The 20,838-nt window shown below is 48.1% G+C and overlaps 1 protein-coding gene across 1 annotated transcript in view; it reads left to right on the forward strand.

Annotated features, from left to right (window-relative positions):
* Positions 1–14,432: 14,432 nt before the first annotated feature.
* Positions 14,433–20,838, forward strand: part of LRRC49 (leucine rich repeat containing 49) — a 111,744-nt gene continuing 105,338 nt past the window's right edge. Inside the window, exon 1 of the mRNA XM_038750563.1 lies at positions 14,433–14,515. Within this exon, the coding sequence (XP_038606491.1) occupies positions 14,465–14,515 (51 nt within the window). The 5' untranslated portion in view covers positions 14,433–14,464. The remainder of the gene's footprint in view (positions 14,516–20,838) is intronic.

The raw sequence follows: 20,838 nt of genomic DNA on the forward strand, positions 1-20,838 counted from the left end.
GGGAAGGTGGGCATGGCTTTGTGACGTGGCAGGACCCCTCCCCCGGGAAAGCCCCCCTCTTGGGGGGATGCCCTCTCCTTAAGGGAGGCTCTTGAACCTCTCCCAAGCCTCAGTTTACCCCGTCGGACGGGAAGGAGGGGAGACTAACCTCTCCCCGAGACTCCCTAACGGTCGGCCGGTGAGAGACTTTTGTAGCCGCTTTCTCCTTCTTCCCCCCACCCGTCACCTCCTCCAGGAGGCCTTCCCAGACTGAGCCCCTTCCTTCCTCTCCCCCTCGTCCCCCTCACCATCCCCCCATCTTACCTCCTTCCCTTCCCCACAGCACCTGTATATATGTATATATGGTTGTACATATTTGTTTATTCATTTATTTATTTTACTTGTACATTTCTATCCTATTTATTTTATTTTGTTGGTATGTTTGGTTCTGTTCTCTGTCTCCCCCTTCTAGACTGTGAGCCCACTGTTGGGTAGGGACTGTCTCTATGTGTTGCCAATTTGTACTTCCCAAGCGCTTGGTACAGTGCTCTGCACATAGTAAGCGCTCAATAAACACGATTGATTGATTGAGATGGGGGAAGGGGGCACGATTGAATCGTCCAGTGCTCTGCCCACAATAATAATAATAATAATAATGATGGCATTTATTAAGCGCTTACTATGTGCCAAGCACTGTTCTAAGCGCTGGGGAATTTACAAGGTGATCAGGTTGTCCCACGGGGGGCTCACAATCTTAATCCCCATTTTACAGAGGAGGTAACTGAGGCCCAGTGAAGTGACTTGCCCAAAGTCACACAGCTGACCGGTGGCAGAGCCGGGATTTGAACCGATGACCTCTGATTGCAAAGCCCGGGCTCCTTCCGCCGAGCCACGCTGCTTCCCTAATAATAATAATAATAACAGTAATAATAATGATGGCATTTGTTAATCAATCAATCAATCAATCGTATTTATTGAGCGCTTACGGTGTGCAGAGCGCTGGACTAAGCGCTTGGGAAGTCCAAGTTGGCAACATAGAGAGACGGTCCCTACCCAACAGTGGGCTCACAGTCTAAAAGCGCTTACTCTGTGCAAAGCACTGTTCTAAGCGCTGGGGAGGTTACAAGGTGATCAGGTTGTCCCCCGCGGGGCTCACAGTCTTCATCCCCATTTTGCAGGTGAGGGAACTGAGGCCCGGAGAAGTGAAGTGACTGGCCCAAAGTCACCCAGCTGACAAGTGGCGGAGCCGGGATTTGAACCCATGACCTCCGACTCCAAAACCCGGGCTCTTTCCAATGAGCCACGCTGCTTCTCCAATAATAATAATGATGATGGTACTTTCATGCATTCATTCGTTCAATCGTATTTATTGAGCGCTTAGTGTGTGCGGCGCTCGGGAAGTCCAAGTTGGCAACATCTAGAGACGGTCCCTACTCATTCGTTCACTCATTCAATCGTACTTATTAATAATAATAATAATTGGCATTTGTTAAGCGCTTACTATGTGCAAAGCACTGTTCTAAGCGCTGGGGAGGAGACAGGGTGATCAGGTTGTCCCACGTGGGGCTCACAGTCTTAATCCCCATTTTACAGATGAGGTAACTGAGGCCCAGAGAAGTTAAGTGACTTGCTCAAGATCACACAGCAGACTTGTGGAGGAGCGGGATTCGAACCCATGACCTCTGACTCCAAAGCCCATGCTCTTTCCACTGAGCCATGCTGCTTCTCTATTGAGTGCTTACTGTGTGCAGAGCACTGGACTAAGCGCTTGGGAAGTACAAGTTGGCAACATATAGAGACGGTCCCTACCCAACAACGAGCTCACGGTCTAAAGGGGGAGACAGACATTAATACAAATAGATAAAACGATCAATTACAGATAGATACAGATAGATCCATATGTGCTGTGGGGAGTCATTCATTTAGTCGTATTTATTGAGCGCTTACTGTGTGCGGAGCACTGGACTAAGCGCTTGGGAAGGACAAGTTGGAAACATAGAGAGACGGTCCCTACCCAACAACGAGCTCACGGTCTAGAGGGGGAGACAGACATTAATTCAAATAGATAAAACAATCAATTACAGATATCTACAGATAGGTACATATGTGCTGTGGGGAGTCATTCATTCAATCGTATTTATTGAGCGCTTACTGTGTGCGGAGCACTGGACTAAGAGCTTGGGAAGTACAAGTTACCTTGTGACCTCCCCGGCGCTTGGAACGGTGCTTTGCACATAGTAAACGCTTAATAAATGCTATCATTATTATTATTACATATATATGTATGTATGTTTGTACGTATTTATTACTCTATTTTACTTGTGCACATTTATTCTATTTATTTTATTTTGTTAATATGTTTGGTTTTGTTCTCTGTCTCCCCCTTCTAGACTGTGAGCCCGCTGTCGGGTAGGGACCGTCTCTAGATGTTGCCAACTTGGACTTTCCAAGCACTTAGTCCAGTGCTCTGCACACAGTAAGTGCTCAATAAAGACGACTGAATGAATGAATGAATATGTTTGTACATATTTATTACTCTATTTTACTTGTACCTATTTATTCTGTTTATTTTGTTAATATGTTTTGTTCTGTTGTCTGTCTCCCCCTTCTAGACCGTGAGCCCGTTGTTGGGTAGGGACCGTCTCTACATGTTGCTGACTTGGACTTCCCAAGCGCTTAGCACAGTGCTCTGCACACAGTAAGCGCTCAATAAATACGACGGAATGAATGAATATGTTTGTACATATTTATTACTCTATTTTACTTGTACCTATTTATTCTATTTTATTTTGTTAATATGTTTTGTTTTGTTGTCTGTCTCCCCCTTCTAAACCGTGAGCCCACTGTTGGGTAGGGACCGTCTCTAGATGTTGCCGACTTGGACTTCCCAAGCGCTTAGTACAGTGCTCTGCACACAGTAAGCGCTCAATAAATACGACGGAATGAATGAATGAATATGTTTGTACATATTTATTGCTCTATTTTGCTTGTACTTATTTATTCTATTTATTTTATTTTGTTAATATGTTTTGTTTTGTTGTCTGTCTCCCCCTTCTAGACCGTGAGCCCGTTCATGCATTCATTCAATCGTATTTATTGAGCGCTTACTGTGTGCAGAGCACTGGACTAAGCGCTTGGGAAGTCCAAGTTGGCAACGTATAGAGACGGTCCCTACCCAACAGTGGGCTCACAGTCTAGAAGATGCAACTTGGACTTCCCAAGCGCTTAGTCCAGTGCTCTGCACACAGTAAGCGCTCAATAAATACGATTGAATGAATGAATGAATGCAAGGTAGTCAGCTTGTCCCCCGTGGGGTTCACCGTCTTCGTCCCTATTTTCCAGTTGAGGGAACTGAGACCCAAAGAAGTGAAGTGACTGGCCCAAAATCGCACAGTTGACAAGTGGTGGAGTCGGGATTAGAACCCACAACCTCTGACTCCCAAGTTGGGGCTCTTTCCACTAAGCCACACTGCTTCTCAATAATGATGGTATTTGTTAAGCGCTTACTGTGTGCCAAGCACTGTTCTAAGTGCTGGGGTAGATACAAGGTAATAATAATAATAATAATGGCATTTGTTTAAGCGCTTACTATGTGCCAAGCACTGTTCTAAGCGCTGGGGGAGATACAAGGTAATAATAATAATAATGGCATTTGTTTAAGCGCTTACTATGTGCCAAGCACTGTGCTAAGTGCTGGGGGAGATACAAGGTAATAATAACAATAGTGGCATTTGTTTAAGCGCTTACTATGTGCCAAGCACTGTGCTAAGTGCTGGGGGAGATACAAGGTAATAATAATAATAATAATGGCATTTGTTTAAGCACTTACTACGTGCCAAGCACTGTTCTAAGCGCTGGGGTAGATACAAGGTAATAATAACAATAATGGCATTTGTTTAAGCGCTTACTATGTGCCAAGCACTGTTCTAAGCGCTGGGGTAGATACAAGGTAATAATAACAATAATGGCATTTGTTTAAGCGCTTACTACGTGCCAAGCACTGTTCTAAGCGATGGGGTAGATACAAGGTAATAATAGCAATAATGGCATTTGTTTAAGCGCTTACTATGTGCCAAGCACTGTTCTAAGCACTGGGGCAGATACAAGGTAATAATAACAATAATGACATTTGTTTAAGCGCTTACTATGTGCCAAGCACTGTTCTAAGCGCTGGGGGAGATACAAGGTAATAATAATAATAATGGCATTTGTTTAAGTGCTTACTATGTGCCAAGCACTGTTCTAAGCGCTGGGGTAGATACAAGGTAATAATAATAATAATAATGGCATTTGTTTAAGCGCTTACTATGTTCCAAGCACTGTTCTAAGCGCTGGGGGAGATACAGGGTGGTCAGATTGTCCCACGTGGGGCTCACAGTCTTCATCCCCATTTTCCAGATGAGGTTACTGAGGCCCAGAGGAGTGAAGTGACTTGTCCAAAGTCACCGAGCTTGGAAGCGGCTGAGGCGGGATTAGAACCCGTGACCTTAGGCTGTGAGCCCACTCCTTAGACTGTGAGCCCACGGTTGGGTAGGGACCGTCTCTGTATGTTGCCAACTTGTACTTCCCAAGTGCTTAGTACAGTGCTCTGCACACAGGAAGCACTCAGTAAATGCAATTGAATGAATGAATGACCTCCAACTCCCAAGCCCGGGCTCTTTCCACTGAATCATGCAGCTTCCCTATGTGCCTGCCTTACTATGATGATGGCATTTATTAAGTGCTCACTATGTGCAAAGCACTGTTCTAAGCGCTGGGGAGGTTACAAGGATCATCAGGTTGTCCCACGGGGGGCTCACAGGCTTCATCCTCATTTTACAGATGAGGGAACTGAGGCACAGAGGAGTTAAGCGACTTGCCCAAAGTCACCCAGCTGCCGAGTGGCGGAGCCGGGATTTGAACCCCTGACCTCTGACTCCAAAGCCCGGGCCCTTCCCACTGAGCCACGCTGCTTCTCTCGCTTCTCTACTATGTGCCAAGCACTGTTCTACATATTTATTACTCTATTTATTTATTTATTTATTTTACTTGTACATATCTATCCTATTTATTTTATTTTGTTAGTATGTTTGGTTCTGTTCTCTGTCTCCCCCTTTTAGACTGTGAGCCCACTGTTGGGTAGGGACTGTCTCTCTATGTTGCCAATTTGTACTTCCCAAGCGCTTAGTACAGTGCTCTGCACATAGTAAGCGCTCAATAAATACGATTGATGATGATGATGATGTTCTAAGTGCTGGCTAAATACGATTGAATGAATGAATGAACGAATTGGGGGGTAGGGAGGGACCCCGTTCCCTTGGAAACGGGGAAGAGGAGGAGGAGGAGGAGGCCTCCCCTTCCAGTAGGGAGGGACCCCGTTCCCTTGGAAACGGGGAAGAGGAGGAGGAGGAGGCCTCCCCTTCCACCCTGTCCTCCTCTCCCACCCCACCACAGCATGGTCCAGGCCTCAGTGGCCGAGGGCCCGTTTTTTTCCGAGCTTTGCATCATCCTCTCCCTGGGATGGTGCAGCAGCCGGGCCCCGGGATCAATCAATCAATCAATCAATCAATCGTATGTATTGAGCACTTACTGTGTGCAGAGCACTGGACTAAGCGCTTGGGAAGTCCAAGTTGGCAACATCTAGAGACAGTCCCTACCTAACAGTGGGCTCACAGTCTAGAAGGGGGAGACAGAGAACAAAACCAAACATATTAACAAAATAAAATAAATAGAATGGATGTGTACAAGTATAATAAATAAATAGAGTAATAAATCTGTACAAACAGATATACATATATACAGGTGCTGTGGGGAAGGGAAGGAGGTAAGGCGGGGAGGATGGAGAGGGGCAGGAGGGGGAGAGGAAGGAGGGGGCTCCGTGTGGGAAGGCCTCCTGGAGGAGGTGAGCTCTCAGTAGGGCCTTGAAGGGAGGAAGAGAGCTAGCTTGGCAGATGTGGGGAGGTAGGGCATTCCAGGCCAGGGGAAAGATGTGGGCCGGGGGGTGACAGTGGGACAGGCGAGAACGAGGCCCCGTGAGGAGGTGAGTGGCGACGGAGGAGCGGAGGGTGTGGGCTGGGTTGGAGAAGGAGAGAAGGGAGGTGAGGTAGGAGGGGGTGAGGTGATGGACAGACTTGAAGCCCAGGGTGAGGAGTTTCTGCCTGATGCGCAGATTGAGTGGTAGCCACTGGAGATTTTTGAGGAGGGGAGTAACATGCCCAGAGCCTTTCTGGACAAAGACGATCTGGGCAGCGGCATGAAGTATGGATTGAAGTGGGGAGAGACACGAGGATGGGAGATCGGAGAGGAGGCTGATACAATAATCCAGATGGTATAGGATGAGAGCTTGAACGAGCAGGGTAGCAGTTTGGATGGAGAGGAAAGGGCGGATCTTGGCAATGTTGCAGAGCTGAGACTGGCAGGTTTTGGTAACGGCTTGGATGTGGGGGCGAACGAGAGAGCGGAGTCGAGGATGACACCAAGGTTGCGGGCTTGTGAGACGGGAAGGATGGTAGTGCCGTCAACGGAGATGGGAAAGTCAGGGAGAGGGCAGGGTTTGGGAGGGAAGACAAGGAGTTCAGTCTTGGACATGTTGAGTTTTAGGTGGCGGGCGGATATCCAGATGGAGATGTCCTGAAGGCAGGAGGAGATGCGAGCCTGGAGGGAGGGGGAGAGAGCAGGGGCAGAGATGGAGATTTGGGTGTCATCAGCGTAGAGATGATAGTTGAAGCCGTGGGAGCGAATGAGGTCACCAAGGGAGTGAGTGTAGATTGAGAACAGAAGGGGACCAAGAACTGACCCTTGAGGAACCCCCACAGTAAGGGGATGGGAGGGGGAGGAGGAGCCTGCAAAAGAGACTGAGAATGAACGGCCGGAGAGATGAGGAGAACCGGAAGAGGACGGAGTCTGTGAAGCCAAGGTCAGATAGCGTGTTGAGGAGAAGGGGGTGGTCCACAGTGTCGAAGGCAGCTGAGAGGTCGAGGAGGATTAGGACAGAGTATGAGCCGTTGGATTTGGCAAGCAGGAGGTCATTGGTGACCTTTGAGAGGGCAGTTTCCATGGAATGTAGGGGATGGAAGCCAGACTGGAAGGGGTCGAGGAGAGTGTTGGTGTTGAGGAATTCGAGGCAGCGTGTGTAGACGACTCATTCAATAATATTATTATTATTAACTTCCCTGTGCCCCAGTTCCCTCATCTGTAAAATGGGGATGAAAACTGTGAGTCCCACGTGGGACACCCTGATGACCTTGTATTCCCCCAGCGCTTGGCACATAGTAAGCGCTTAACAAATGCCATTATTATTATTATTAACTTCACTGTGCCTCAGTTCCCTCATCTGTAAAATGGGGATGAAGACTGTGAGCCCCACGTGGGACACCCTGATGACGTTGTGTCCCCCCCAGCGTTTAGAACAGTGCTTGGCACATAGTAAGCGCTTAACCAATGCCATTGTTGTTAATTATTAGACAAACGAATGATGTTGACCAGGCCGTTGCTGCAGACACGTTCTCCCCTCAGCGCCTAGGCCCCGCCCCCTCCTCTCAGGCCCCGCCCACCCCGCCCCGCTCTTCGGGCTCGCCCAATCAGCGCCCCGCCCCTCCCCGGCCTCGTCCAATCAGCGCAGCTCGTCCCGCCCCAATCAAGCTCCGCCCCCCGCCCTGCCCCGCCCTTCGGGCTCGCCCAATCAGTGCCTCTCCCCTCCCCGGCCTCGCCCAATCAGCACCGCCCACCCCGCGTCGCTCTTCGGTCTCGCCCAGTCAGCGCCCCTAACCGGCCTCGCCCAATCAGGGCCGTCCGCCCCTCCCCTCTCAGGCCCCGCCCATCCCCGCCCCACTCTTCGGGCTCGCCCAATCAGCGCCCCTCCCCTCCCCGGCATCGTCCAATCAGTGCTGCCCACCCCGCCCATCCTCACTCAGGCCACGCCCACCCCCGCCCCTCTCTTCGGGCTCGTCCAATCAGCGCCCTTCCCCTCCCCGGGCTCGCCCAATCAGCGCCGCCCCCGGGGCCGGAGATGAGTCAGCGTGTTCCAGGCCCCGCCCCTTCCCCCCGCAGGCGAGCGGCGGTGAGGTCACATGGCCCCTCCGTCCCCGTGCAGTAGGAGGGATTGAGGGCAGACAGTCTCCCGGCTGGACAGGGGAACTGTGGCATTTGTTGAGCGCTTACCATGTGTCTGGTACTGTACTAAGCAATGGGGGGATACGAGGGGATCCTCCCCCTGCCCCACCGCACTTGTGTATATTTCTACATATTTATTACTCCATTGATTTTATTTGTTCATATAACTATATATGAATTATATTATTACATAATGTCAATATAATATAGTAATATTATATTATTGTAATTAATATAATACAATAATATACAATATATTATATAGTAATATTATAATATATAGCTGATGTATATATAGCTACAATTCCATTCTGACGGTTTTGACACCCGTCTACTTGCTTTTTGTCTCCCCCTTCTAGACTGTGAGCCCGTTGGTGGGTAGGGACTGGCTTTATATAATAATAATGAAATACTGATGATGGTATTTGTTAAGCGCTTACTGAGTGCCAAGCACTGTTCTAAACGCTGAAATATGAAAGATCCGCCCTTTCCGCTCCATCCATACTGCTACCCTGCTCTTTCAAGCTCTCATCCTATCCCGTCTGGACTACTGCATCAGCCTTCTCTCCGATCTCCCATTCTCGTGTCTCTCCCCACTTCAATCCATACTTCATGCTGCTGCCCGGATTGTCTTTGTCCAGAAACCCTCTGGGCATGTTACTCCGCTCCTCAAAAATCTCCAGTGGTTACCAATCAGTCTGCGCATCAGGCAGAAACTCCTCACCCTGGGCTTCCAGGCTGTCCATCCCCTCGCCCCCTCCTACCTCCCCTCCCTTCTGTCCTTCTCCAGCCCAGCCCGCACCCTCCGCTCCTCTGCCGCTAATCTCCTCACGGTACCTCGTCCTCACCTGTCCCGCCATCGACCCCCGGCCCACGTCCTCCCCAGGGCCTGGAATGCTCTCCCTCTGCCCACCCGCCAAGCTAGCTCTCTTCCTCCCTTCAAGGCCCTACTGAGAGCTCACCTCCTCCAGGAGGCCTTCCAGACTGAGCCCCTTCCTTCCTCTCCCCCTCGTCCCCCTCTCCATCCCCCATCTTACCTCCTTCCCTTCCCCACAGCACCTGTATATATGTATATATATTTGTACATATTTATTACTCTATTTTACTTGTACATATCTATTCTATTTTGTTAGTATGTTTGGTTTTGTCTCCCCCTTTTAGACTGTGAGCCCACTGTTGGGTAGGGACAGTATATGTTGCCAATTTGTACTTCCCAAGCGCTTAGTGCTCTGCACACAGTAAGCGCTCAATAAATACGATTGATGATGATGAAGATGCCCATCCACCAAGCTAGCTCTCCTCCTCCCTTCAAGGCCCTACTGAGAGCTCACCTCCTCCAGGAGGCCTTCCCAGACTGAGCCCCTTCCTTCCTCTCCCCCTTGTCCCCCTCTCCGGGATATCCCCCCCATCTTACCTCCTTCCCTTCCCCACAGCACCTGTATAGATGTATATATGTTTGTACATATTTATTACTCTAAGTTGTACATATCTATTGTATTTATTTTACTTTGTTAGTACGTTTGGTTTTGTTCTGTCTCCCCCTTCTAGACTGTGAGCCCACTGTTGGGTAGGGACTGTTTCTATATGTTGCCAACTTAGTCCAGTGCTCTGCACACAGTAAGCGCTCAATAAATACGACTGACTGATTAGAACAGTGTTGGGAACATAGCAAGCGCTTAACAAATGCCCTCATTACTATATGCGCACTTCCGCCCTCTGCTTCATTCGTCACTTCCGGCGGAGACTCCGCCCCCACCCCTCACACCCAGCGCCGGGCGCTGTGCACTTCCGCCCTCTGCTTCGTTCGTCACTTCCGGCGGAGACTCCGCCCACCCGTCCCTCACACCCAGCGCCGGGCGCTGCGCACTTCCGCCTCCGCTGCTGTCGTCACTTCCGGTTAGGGCCCCGCCCTTCGGGCCTCCTCCCTCGGGCCTACCGGAAGTGGGGGCGGTGGCCGCCGAAAGGCGCTTCCGGCGCCGCTCGCGCTTTCTTTCCGTCATTCATTCATTCATCATTCATTCATTCATTCATCATTCATTCATTCATTCATCATTCATTCATTTATTCGTATTTATTGAGCGCCTACTGTGTGCAGAGCACTGTACTAAGCGCTTGGGAAGTACAAGTTGGCACCATATAGAGACGGTCCCTACCCAACAGCGGGCTCACAGTCTAGAAGGGGGGAGACAGACAACAGAACAAAACATATTAACCAAATAAAATAAATGGAATAAATATGTACAAATAAAATAAATAAATAGAGTAATAAATCCGTACAAACATATGTACATATATACAGGTGCTGTGGGGAGGGGAAGGAGGTAAGGCGGGGGGGAGAGGAAGGAGGGGGCTCAGTCTTGAGTCAGTCAGATAGACTTATTGAGCACTTATTGTGTGCACAGCACTATACTAAGCGCTTGAGAAGTACAAGTCGGCCACAGATAGAGACAGTCCCTACCCAACAACGGGCTCACAGTCTAGAAGGGGGAGACAATAATAATAATAATGATGATGATTATTATTTTAGACTGTGAGCCCACTGTTGGGTAGGGATTGTCTCTATATGTTGCCAACTTGTACTTCCCAAGCGCTTAGTACAGTGCTCTGCACACAGTAAGCGCTCAATAAATACGATTGATGATGATGATGATGATTAATCACAGTCTTCTAGACTGTGAACCCACTGTTGGGTAGGGACCGTCTCTATATGTTGCCAACTTGTACTTCCCAAGCACTTAGTACAGTGCTCTGCACACAGTAAGCGCTCAATAGATACGATTGATTGATTGATGGCATTTATTAAGCGCTTACTATTTGCAAAGCACTGTTCTAAGCGCTAGGGAGGTTACAAGGTGATCAGGTAGTAAGGGGGAGACAATAATAATAATGATAATGATGGCATTTATTAAGTGCTTACTATGTGCAAAGCACTGTTCTAAGCGCTGGGGAGGTTACAAGGTGATCAGGTTGTCCCACGGGGGGCTCACAGTCTTCATCCACATTTGACAGATGAGGGAACTGAGGCCCAGAGAAATGAAGTGACTTGCCCAAAGTCACACAGCTGACAAGTGGCAGAGTTGGGATTTGAACCCACCCAGACAATAAAGCAAAGTAAGTTGACAGGCATCGATATATTCTGAATAAATTCATTCATTCATTCAATCGTACTTATTCAGCAAAATAAGTTGTCAGACGTCGATAGCATCTGAATAAATTCAGCCATTCATTCAATCATACTTATTCAGTGCGTGGCTCAGTGGAAGGAGCCTGGGCTTTGGAGTCAGAGGTCATGGGTTCATATCCCGGCTCCGCCACTTGTCAGCTGTGTGACTTTGGGCAAGTCACTTCACTTCTCTGGGCCTCAGTTACCTCATCTGGAAAATGGGGATGAAGACTGTGAGCCCCCCGGGGGACAACCTGATCACCTTGTTACCTCCCCAGCGCTTAGAACAGTGCTTTGCACATAGTAAGTGCTTAATAAATGCCATTATTATTATTACTGTGTGCAGAGCACTGTAGTAAGCGCTTGGAAAGTATAATTCGGCAACCCCTACCCAACAACGGGCTCACAGTCTAGAAGACTGTGATAATAATAATAATAATGTGAATTATGATGCTTGTTGAGCACTTACTATGTGCCAAGCACTGGGGTAGATTCTTACTGCTGAATTGCACTTTCCAAGCACAATAGTATGAACCCCACGTGGGACAACCTGATCACTTTGTATCCCCCCCAGCGCTTAGAACAGTGCTTTGCACATAGTAAGCACTTAACAAATGCCAACATTATTATTAGTAGTAGTACTGTGCTCGGCACACAGTAAGTGCTCAATAAACACAATTGAATGAATGAATACAAGGTAGGCTGTCCCACATAGGGCTCACAGTCTTCATCCCCATTGTCCAGTTTAGGTAACTGAGGCCCAGAGAAGTGAAGTGACTCATCCAAGGTCACATAGCACACAAGGGGCGGAGCCGGGATTAGAACCCATGACCTTCTGATTCCAGGCCCAGGATCTAGCCAATATGCCATGCTGCTTTGCCCTTTCATTCAATCGCATAAGTCATTTATTAGAGAAGCAGCGTGGCTCAGTGGAAAGAGCCCGGGCTTTGGAGTCAGAGCTCATGGGTTCAAACCCCGGCTCTGCCAATTGTCAGCTGTGTGACTTTGGGCAAGTCACTTAACTTCTCTGGGCCTCAGTTACCTCATCTGTAAAAATGGGGATTAAGACTGTGAGCCCCATATGGGACAACCTGATCACCTTGTATCCACCCCAGCGCTTAGAACAGTGCTTTGCACATAGTAAGCGCTTAACAAATACTAGAATTTATATTTTTTATTATTTATTATTTATTCAATTGTATTTATTGAGCTTTCACTGTGTGCAGAGCACTGTACTAAGCGCTTGGAAAGTACAATACAGCAGTGCAGAGAGACAATCCCTGTCCACAACGGGCGTTATAATCTGGGGGGGAGAGACAGACATCAAAACAAATAAACAGGCATCAATAGAAATATATACATATATATATATTCTGTGGGGCAGGGAGATTTATTGAGCACTCACTGTGTGCAGAGCACTGTACTAAGCGCTTGGATAGTATAATATAGCAGTAAAGAAGCAGTGTGGCTCAGTGGCTTGGGAAACAGAGGTCATGGGTTCTCATCTCAGCTCTGCCACTTGTCAGCTGTGTGACTTTGGGCAAGACAATGCTCTGCACACAGTAAGCGCTCAATAAATACGATTGAATGAATGAATTGAGTGCTTACTGTGTGCCGAATACTGTACTAAGCACGTGGAAAGTACAATTCGGCAACAGATAGAAACAAGCCCTACCCAACAACGGGCTATTTGTTTTGATGTGTATCTGTCTATAGTTCTATTTAAAATTCTATTGATGCCTGTTGATTTGTTTCGACGTCTGTCTTCCCCCCCTTCTAGACCGTAAGCCCGGTGTGGGCAGGGATTGTCTCTACTGCTGAAGCGCTTAGTAGGGTGCTCAGTAAATATGATTGAATGAATTGAGTGAATGAATGAATGAGTGTTCAAGCAAGTAGTCCAGTGCTGTGCACACAGTAAGCGCTCAGTAAATACGAATGAATGAATGGATGGATGGATGGATGGATGGATCCATCCATTATTTTATTTTGTTAATATGTTTTGTTTTGTTGTCTGTCTCCCCCTTCTAGACTGTGAGCCCGCTGTTGGGTAGGGACTGTCTCTATATGTTGCCAACTTGTACTTCCCAAGCGCTTAGTACAGTGCTGTGCACACAGTAAGCACTCAATAAATACGATTGAATGAATGAATGTATGAATGGATGGATCGAGGGATGAATGGATGGATGGTATCGGTAGAAGCAGCGTGGCTCAGTGGAAAGAGCATGGGCTTTGGAGTCAGAGGTCATGGGTTCAAATTCCGACTCCACCAACTGTCAGCTGTGTGAGTTTGGGCAAGTCACTTCACTTCTCTGCGCCTCAGTTCCCTCATCTGGAAAATGGGGATTAAAACTGTGAGCCCCACGACCTTGTAACCCTCCCAGCGCTTAGAACAGTGCTTTGCACAGAGTAGGCGCTTAACAAATACCCTCATTATCATTATTATTATGAATGAATGAATGAAAGGGGAGCTTCGAAAGGGGACCCTGAGCTGCTGCGGGCAGCGGCGGGGCGGAAAGGAGGGACCAGCAGTGGTGGTTGCCATGGCACCCAAGATGCTGGCGCTCCGGCCTCCTCCCCATCCTCTCCCCCCCATCCCCTCCCGCTCCAGCTCCTCCCTCCCCCTCGTCGCCCTCTTCATCCTCTTCATCCTCCTCGTCCTCCCCGCCCTCGGCTGCGGGCTAAGAGGGCCTAAAGGAGGGGCGAACCGCCGGGGAAGCCGCCAAGCCGGCCGAGGCCCTGCTGAGAGCCCACCTCCTCCAGGAGGCCTTCCCAGACTGAGCCCCTTCCTTCCTCTCCCCCTCTCCATCCCCCCATCTTACCTCCTTCCCTTCCCCACAGCACCTGTATAGATGTATATATGGTTGTACATATTTATTACTCTATTTATTTATTTATTTATTTTACTTGTACATTTCTATCCTATTTATTTTATTCTGTTGGTATGTTTGGTTCTGTTCTCTGTCTCCCCCTTTTAGACTGTGAGCCCACTGTTGGGTAGGGACTGTCTCTATGTGATGCCAATTTGTACTTCCCAAGCGCTTAGTACAGTGCTCTGCACATAGTAAGCGCTCAATAAATACGATTGATTGATTGATTGATTGATTGAGGCCATGGCGGGGACCGGAAGTCGCCGTATCCATGGCAGCCAGAAAAGGGTTGCCATGGTGACGACCCCAGTGGGCCAAGGCGGAACCGGGAGCTTCCCGGCGGGCGGGAGCGGCGGGCCTGGCCATGATCCCCGGGAAATACCGCACCGGCCCCGGCCGGGCCCCGACGAGCAACGTAGGTGATGCGGAGCTCCTCCCCAGCCCCATCCCCATCCCCATCCCCATCCCCATCCCCACCCTTCCCGTCCCCTCCTTGTTTTCATCCCGGACTGAGCCCCCCCCTTTTAATCATCATCATCATCATCAATCGTATTTATTGAGCGCTTACTATGTGTACTAAGCGCTTGGGAAGTACAAATTGGCAACATAGACAGTCCCTACCCAACAGTGGGCTCACAGTCTAAAAATAATAATAATAATGATGATGGCATTTGTTAAGCGCTTACTACGTGCAAAGCACTGTCCTAAGCGCTGGGGGGGGGGGATACAAGGTGATCAGGTTGTCCCACGCGGGGCTCACAGTCTTAATCCTCATTTGACAGATGAGGGAAGTGAGGCTCAGAGAAGTGAAGTGACTTACCCAAGGCCACACAGCAGACATGTGGAAGAGCCGAGATTCGAACCCACGACCTCTGACTCCAAAGCCCGGGCTCTTTCCACTGAGCCACAATGCTGCTCCTCCTCCCCTCCCCATCGCCCCCACTCCCTCCCTCCGCTCTACCCCCCTCCCCGTCCCACATAGCAATAATCCTGTTTATTTGATTAATGACGTGTATACGTCTAGAATAGTATTCATTTATATCGATGCTATTGATGCCTGGCTACTCGTTTTGTTCGGTTTTGTTGTCTGTCTCCCCCGCCTTCTAGACCGTGAGCCTCGGGCCCGCGGGGCTCCTCCCCATCCCCCATCCCCACCCTTCCCTTCCCCGCCTTGTTTTCATCCCGGACTGAGCCCCCCCTTTTAATCATCATCATCATCATCATCATCAATCGTATTTATTGAGCGCTTACTATGTGCAGAGCACTGGACCAAGCGCTTGGGAAGTACAAATTGGCAACATAGACAGTCCCTACCCAACAGTGGGCTCACAGTCTAAAAATAATAATGATAATAATGATGGCATTTGTTAAGCGCTTACTACGTGCAAAGCACTGTCCTAAGCGCTGGGGGAGGGGAGATACAAGGTGATCAGGTTGTCCCACGCGGGGCTCACAGTCTTAATCCTCATTTGACAGATGAGGGAAGTGAGGCTCAGAGAAGTGAAGTGACTTACCCAAGGCCACACAGCAGACATGTGGAAGAGCCGAGATTCGAACCCATGACCTCTGACTCCAAAGCCCGGGCTCTTTCCTCTTTCCCTCCCCATCGCCCTCACTCCTTCCCTCCGCTCTACCCCCCTCCCCGTCCCATGGCACTGTGTACATAGCAATAATTCTGTTTATTTGATTAATGACGTGTATACGTCTAGAATAGTATTCATTTATATCGATGCTATTGATGCCTGGCTACTCGTTTTGTTCGTTTTTGTTGTCTGTCTTCCCCCCCTTCTAGACCGTGAGCCCGTTGTTGGGTAGGGATTGTCTCTATTTCATTCATTCATTCCTTCAATCGTTTTTATTGAGCGCTTACCGTGTGCAGAGCATTCATTCATTCGTTCAATCGTATTTATTGAGCGCTTACTGTGTGCAGAGCACTGTACTAAGCGCTTGGGACGTGCAAGTTGGCAACACATAGAGACGGTCCCTATTTCATTCATTCATTCCTTCAATCGTATTTATTGAGCGCTTACTGTGTGCAGAGCATTCATTCATTCATTCAATAGTATTTATTGAGCGCTTACTGTGTGCAGAGCATTCATTCATTCGTTCAATCGTATTTATTGAGCGCTTACTGTGTGCAGAGCACTGGACTAAGCGCTTGAGAAGTGCAAGTTGGCAACACATAGAGACGGTCCCTATTTCATTCATTCATTCCTTCAATCGTATTTATTGAGCGCTTACTGTGTGCAGAGCATTCATTCATTCGTTCAATCGTATTTATTGAGCGCTTACTGTGTGCAGAGCACTGGACTAAGCGCTTGGGAAGGACAAGTTGGCAACACGTAGAGACGGTCCCTACCCAACAGTGGGCTCAGTCTGGAAGGGGGAGACAGAGAACAAAACAAAACATATTAACAAAATAAAATAATTAGAATAAATATGTACAAGTAAAATAAATAAATAAAGAGTAATAAATATAAATATGTACAAACATATATACATATATACAGGTGCTGTACTGGACTAAGCGCTTGGGAAGTACAGTTCGGAACTCTCCATCCCCCCGCCTTACCTCCTTCCCTTCCCCACAGCACCTGTATATATGTTTGTACGTATTTATTACTCTATTTATTCATTTATTTTACTTGTACATTTTATTTTGTTAATATGTTTGGTTTTGTTCTCTGTCTCCCCCTTCTAGACTGTGAGCGCACTGTTGGGTAGGGACCGTCTCTATATGTTGCCAACTTGTACTTCCCAAGTGCTTAGTACAGTGCTCTGCACACAGTAAGCGCTCAATAAATACGATAAATACGATTGATAGAGACAATCCCTACCCAACAACGGGCTCACACTCTATTTGTTGCCTAATTGTCCTCTCCAAGCGCCTAGTCCGGTGCCCTGCACACTGTAAGCGCTCAATAAGTACGATTGAAGAAATGAATGAATGAATCCGGGGGCGGCTGGCGCTGCCGTCTGATTTTGTCAATCAATCAACCAATCAATTGTATTTATTGAGCGCTTACTGTGTGCAGAGCACTGTACTAAGCGCTTGGGAAGTCCAAGTTGGCAACATATAGAGACAGTCCCTACCCAACAGTGGGCTCGTCGAGGCCCTTCTCAGGGAACGACCCCCCATCCGCCCCACCGGGAGACCTGTGGGAGCCCACTCCTCTCCACCTCTCCGACAGCCCCGGCTCCCCTTGATCCCAAGCGCTTAGTACAGTGCTCCGCACACAGTAAGCGCTCAATAAATATGATTGATGATGATGTTGTTGGACTGAATTTAGACAAAAGGATGCTTTCCTGCCGTCTTCCCTCTCATCTCCTGTTCCCCCTGCCCCTCAACCATCACTTTTCCCCTAAGCCCCCTTCCCGCCTGCTCCTCTTCCCTGGATTCTCCCATCTCCGATTCCCATCCAAGGTGCTTTCTGCACCGTCCCCTTTCTTTTGTCTCCCCACAGCCCCACGTCCATCACACCAGGTGGTAGCTAAGTACTATTTTCATGTGACCTCCAGGAGTTTATTTTTTATTTTTTTTTCTCCCCCTTTTAGACTGTGAGCCCACTGTTGGGTAGGGACCGTCTCTAGATGTTGCCAACTTGTACTTCCCAAGCGCTTAGTCCAGTGCTCTGCACACAGTAAGCGCTCAATAAATACGATTAATTGATTGATTGATAGTAGTATTAAGCGATTAAAATGTGCCAGGCACCATACTAAGCTGGGAGGTAGAGACAAGCTAATCATTACCATTGCCAGCGTGAGCAGCGTGGCTCAGTGGAAAGAGCCTGGGCTTTGGAGTCAGAAGTCATGGGTTCAAATCCCGGCTCTGCCAACTGTCAGGTGTGTGACTTTGGGCAAGTCAGTTAACTTCTCCGGGCCTCAGTTACCTCATCTGTATAATGGGGATGAAGACTGTGAGCCCCCCGTGGGACAACCTGATCACCTTGTAACCTCCCCAGGGCTTAGAACAGTGCTTTGCATATAGTAAGTGCTTAATAAATGCTATTATTATTATTATTACCATTATGCTTATAAGAGAAGCAGTATTGCTTAGTGGAAAGAGCCCGGGCTTGGGAGTCAGAGGTGTGGGTTCTAATGCAATCAGCTGTGTGACTTTGGGCAAATCACTTGACCTCTCTGGGCCTCAGTTACCTCATCTGTAAAATGGGGATGAAGACTGTGAGCCCCCCGTGGGACAACCTGATCACCTTGTAACCTCCCCAGTGCTTAGAACAGTGCTTTGCACATAGTAAGTGCTTAATAAATGCCATTATTATTATTATTATTACCATTATGCTTATAAGAGAAGCAGCATGACTTAGTGGAAAGAGCCCGGGCTTGGGAGTCAGAGGTGTGGGTTCTAATCCGATCAGCTGTGTGACTTTGGGCAAGTCACTTGACCTCTCTGGGCCTCAGTTACCTCATCTGTAAAATGAGGATTAAGACTGTGAGCCCCACGTGGGACAACCTGATTACCTTGTTCATTCATTCATTCAATCGTATTTATTGAGCGCTTACTGTGTGCAGAGCACTGTACTAAGCGCTTGTCTAGACTGTGAGCCCACTGTTGGGTAGGGACTGTCTCTATATGTTGCCAACTTGTACTTCCCAAGCGCTTAGTACAGTGCTCTGCACACAGTAAGCGCTCAATAAATATGATTGATTGATTGGGAAGTACAAGTTGGCAACATATAGAGATGGTCCCTACCCAACAGTGGGCTCACGGTCTAGAGTCTACACGGTCTACATATATACCTGTATATATGTATATATGTTTGTACATATTTATTACTCTATTTTACTTGTACATATCTATTCTATTTATTTTATTTTGTTGATATGTTTTGTTTTGTTCTCTGTCTCCCCCTTCTAGACTGTGAGCCCACTGATGGGTAGGGACCGTCTCAATATGTTGCCAACCTGTACTTCCCAAGCACTTAGTACAGTGCTCTGCACACAGTAAGCGCTCAATAAATACGATTGATTGATTGATAGAAGGGGGAGACAGACAACAAAACAAAACATATTAACAAAATAAAATAGAGTAATAAATACGTACAAACATATATACATATATACAGGTGCTGTGGGGAGGGGAAGGAGGTAAGGCGGGGGGGATGGGGAGGGGGAGGAGAGGGAGAGGAAGGAGGGGGCTCAGTCTGGGAAGGCCTCCTGTCTCTCCCCAGTGCTTAGAACAGTGCTTGGCACTTAGTAAGTGCTTAACAAATGCCATCATTATTATGGTACCAAAATACCACTGTTATTATAATCAGGTTGAATAAAGTCCATGTCCCACGTGGGGCTCACAGTCTAAGGAGGGAGAACGGGTATCGAATCTCCGTTTTACAAATGAGGAAACTGAGGCTCAGAGAAATTATATGCCCTGCCCAAGGTACCAAAGCAGACAAGTGGCAGGATTAGAACGTAGGCCCTCTGACTTCCGAGCCCATGCTCTTTAGGCCGCGCCGCTTCCCCGGGAGTGGTCAGGGCTGCCCGGGTACCCTGAAGAGGAGTCTCTCAGCCAGTCAGTCGACCTTACTGAACAGACCTTTGTGCAGAGCACTGTACTAAGTGCTTGGGAGAGCACACTATAATAACCTCCCCTGCCATCAAAGTGCTTACAGTCTAGAAGGGTAGACAGATATTAATCTCATCATCATCATCATCATCATCAATCGTATTTATTGAGCGCTTACTATGTGCAGACTAGCACTTGGGAAGTACAAATTGGCAACATATAGAGACAGTCCCTACCCAACAGTGGGCTCGCAGTCTTAAAGGGGGAGACAGAGAACAAAACCAAACATACTGACAAAATAAAAGAAATAGAATAGATATGTACAGGTAAAATAAATAAATATATAATATATATAAATAAATAATACAGATGAATACAATTCGGATATGCCCCATACCCGAGGGCTGGGAGGGGGGATGAAGAAAGGGAGTGCGTCAGGGAGACGCAGAAAGGAATGGGAGAAGAGGAAAGGAGGGAGTAGTCAGGGAAGGCTTCATGGAGGAGCTGGACCTTCCAGAAGACTTTGAAAGGGGGGAGAATAAGGGTAGGTGGGTATGCATTGGTTAGCGATTGGGGCGTCCAAGCCATCACCACTCACCAGAGTGCCTGCCCGGGTAGGGGCAGGATGGAGCCGGTAACGGCCCGAAGCCACATTTGGTCCCGTACGAGGGGAGACCGATGATGGTAATTGGTAGTAAAAAGTGGGGTATTTGTCAAGTTCTTACCAGGTGCCAAGCATTGTACTAAGGGCTAGGAGACATAATAAGATAATCAGGTCAGACATAGTCATCATCATCATCAATCGTATTTATTGAGCGCTTACTGTGTGCAGAGCACTGTACTAAGCTCTTGGGAAGTACAAGTTGGCAACATATAGAGACAGTCCCTACCCAGCAGCGAGCTCACAGTCTAAAAGGGGGAGACAGAGAACAAAGCCAAACATACTAACAAAATAAAAAAAAATAGAATAGATATGTACAAGTAAAATAAATAAATAAATAAATAGAGTAATAAATATGTACAAACATATATCCATATATACGGGTGCTGTGGGGGAGGGAAGGAGGTAAGATGGGGGGATGGAGAGGGGGACGAGGGGGAGAGGAAGGAAGGGGCTCAGTCTGGGAAGGCCTCCTGGAGGAGGTGAGCTCTCAGCAGGGCCTTGAAGGGATAGTCCCTATCCTACCTAGGGCTCACAGTTTAAGGAAGGTATCAAA

The sequence above is a fragment of the Tachyglossus aculeatus genome, chromosome 8 (assembly GCF_015852505.1).
Source record: "Tachyglossus aculeatus isolate mTacAcu1 chromosome 8, mTacAcu1.pri, whole genome shotgun sequence".
NCBI classification, from domain to species: Eukaryota; Metazoa; Chordata; class Mammalia; order Monotremata; family Tachyglossidae; genus Tachyglossus; species Tachyglossus aculeatus.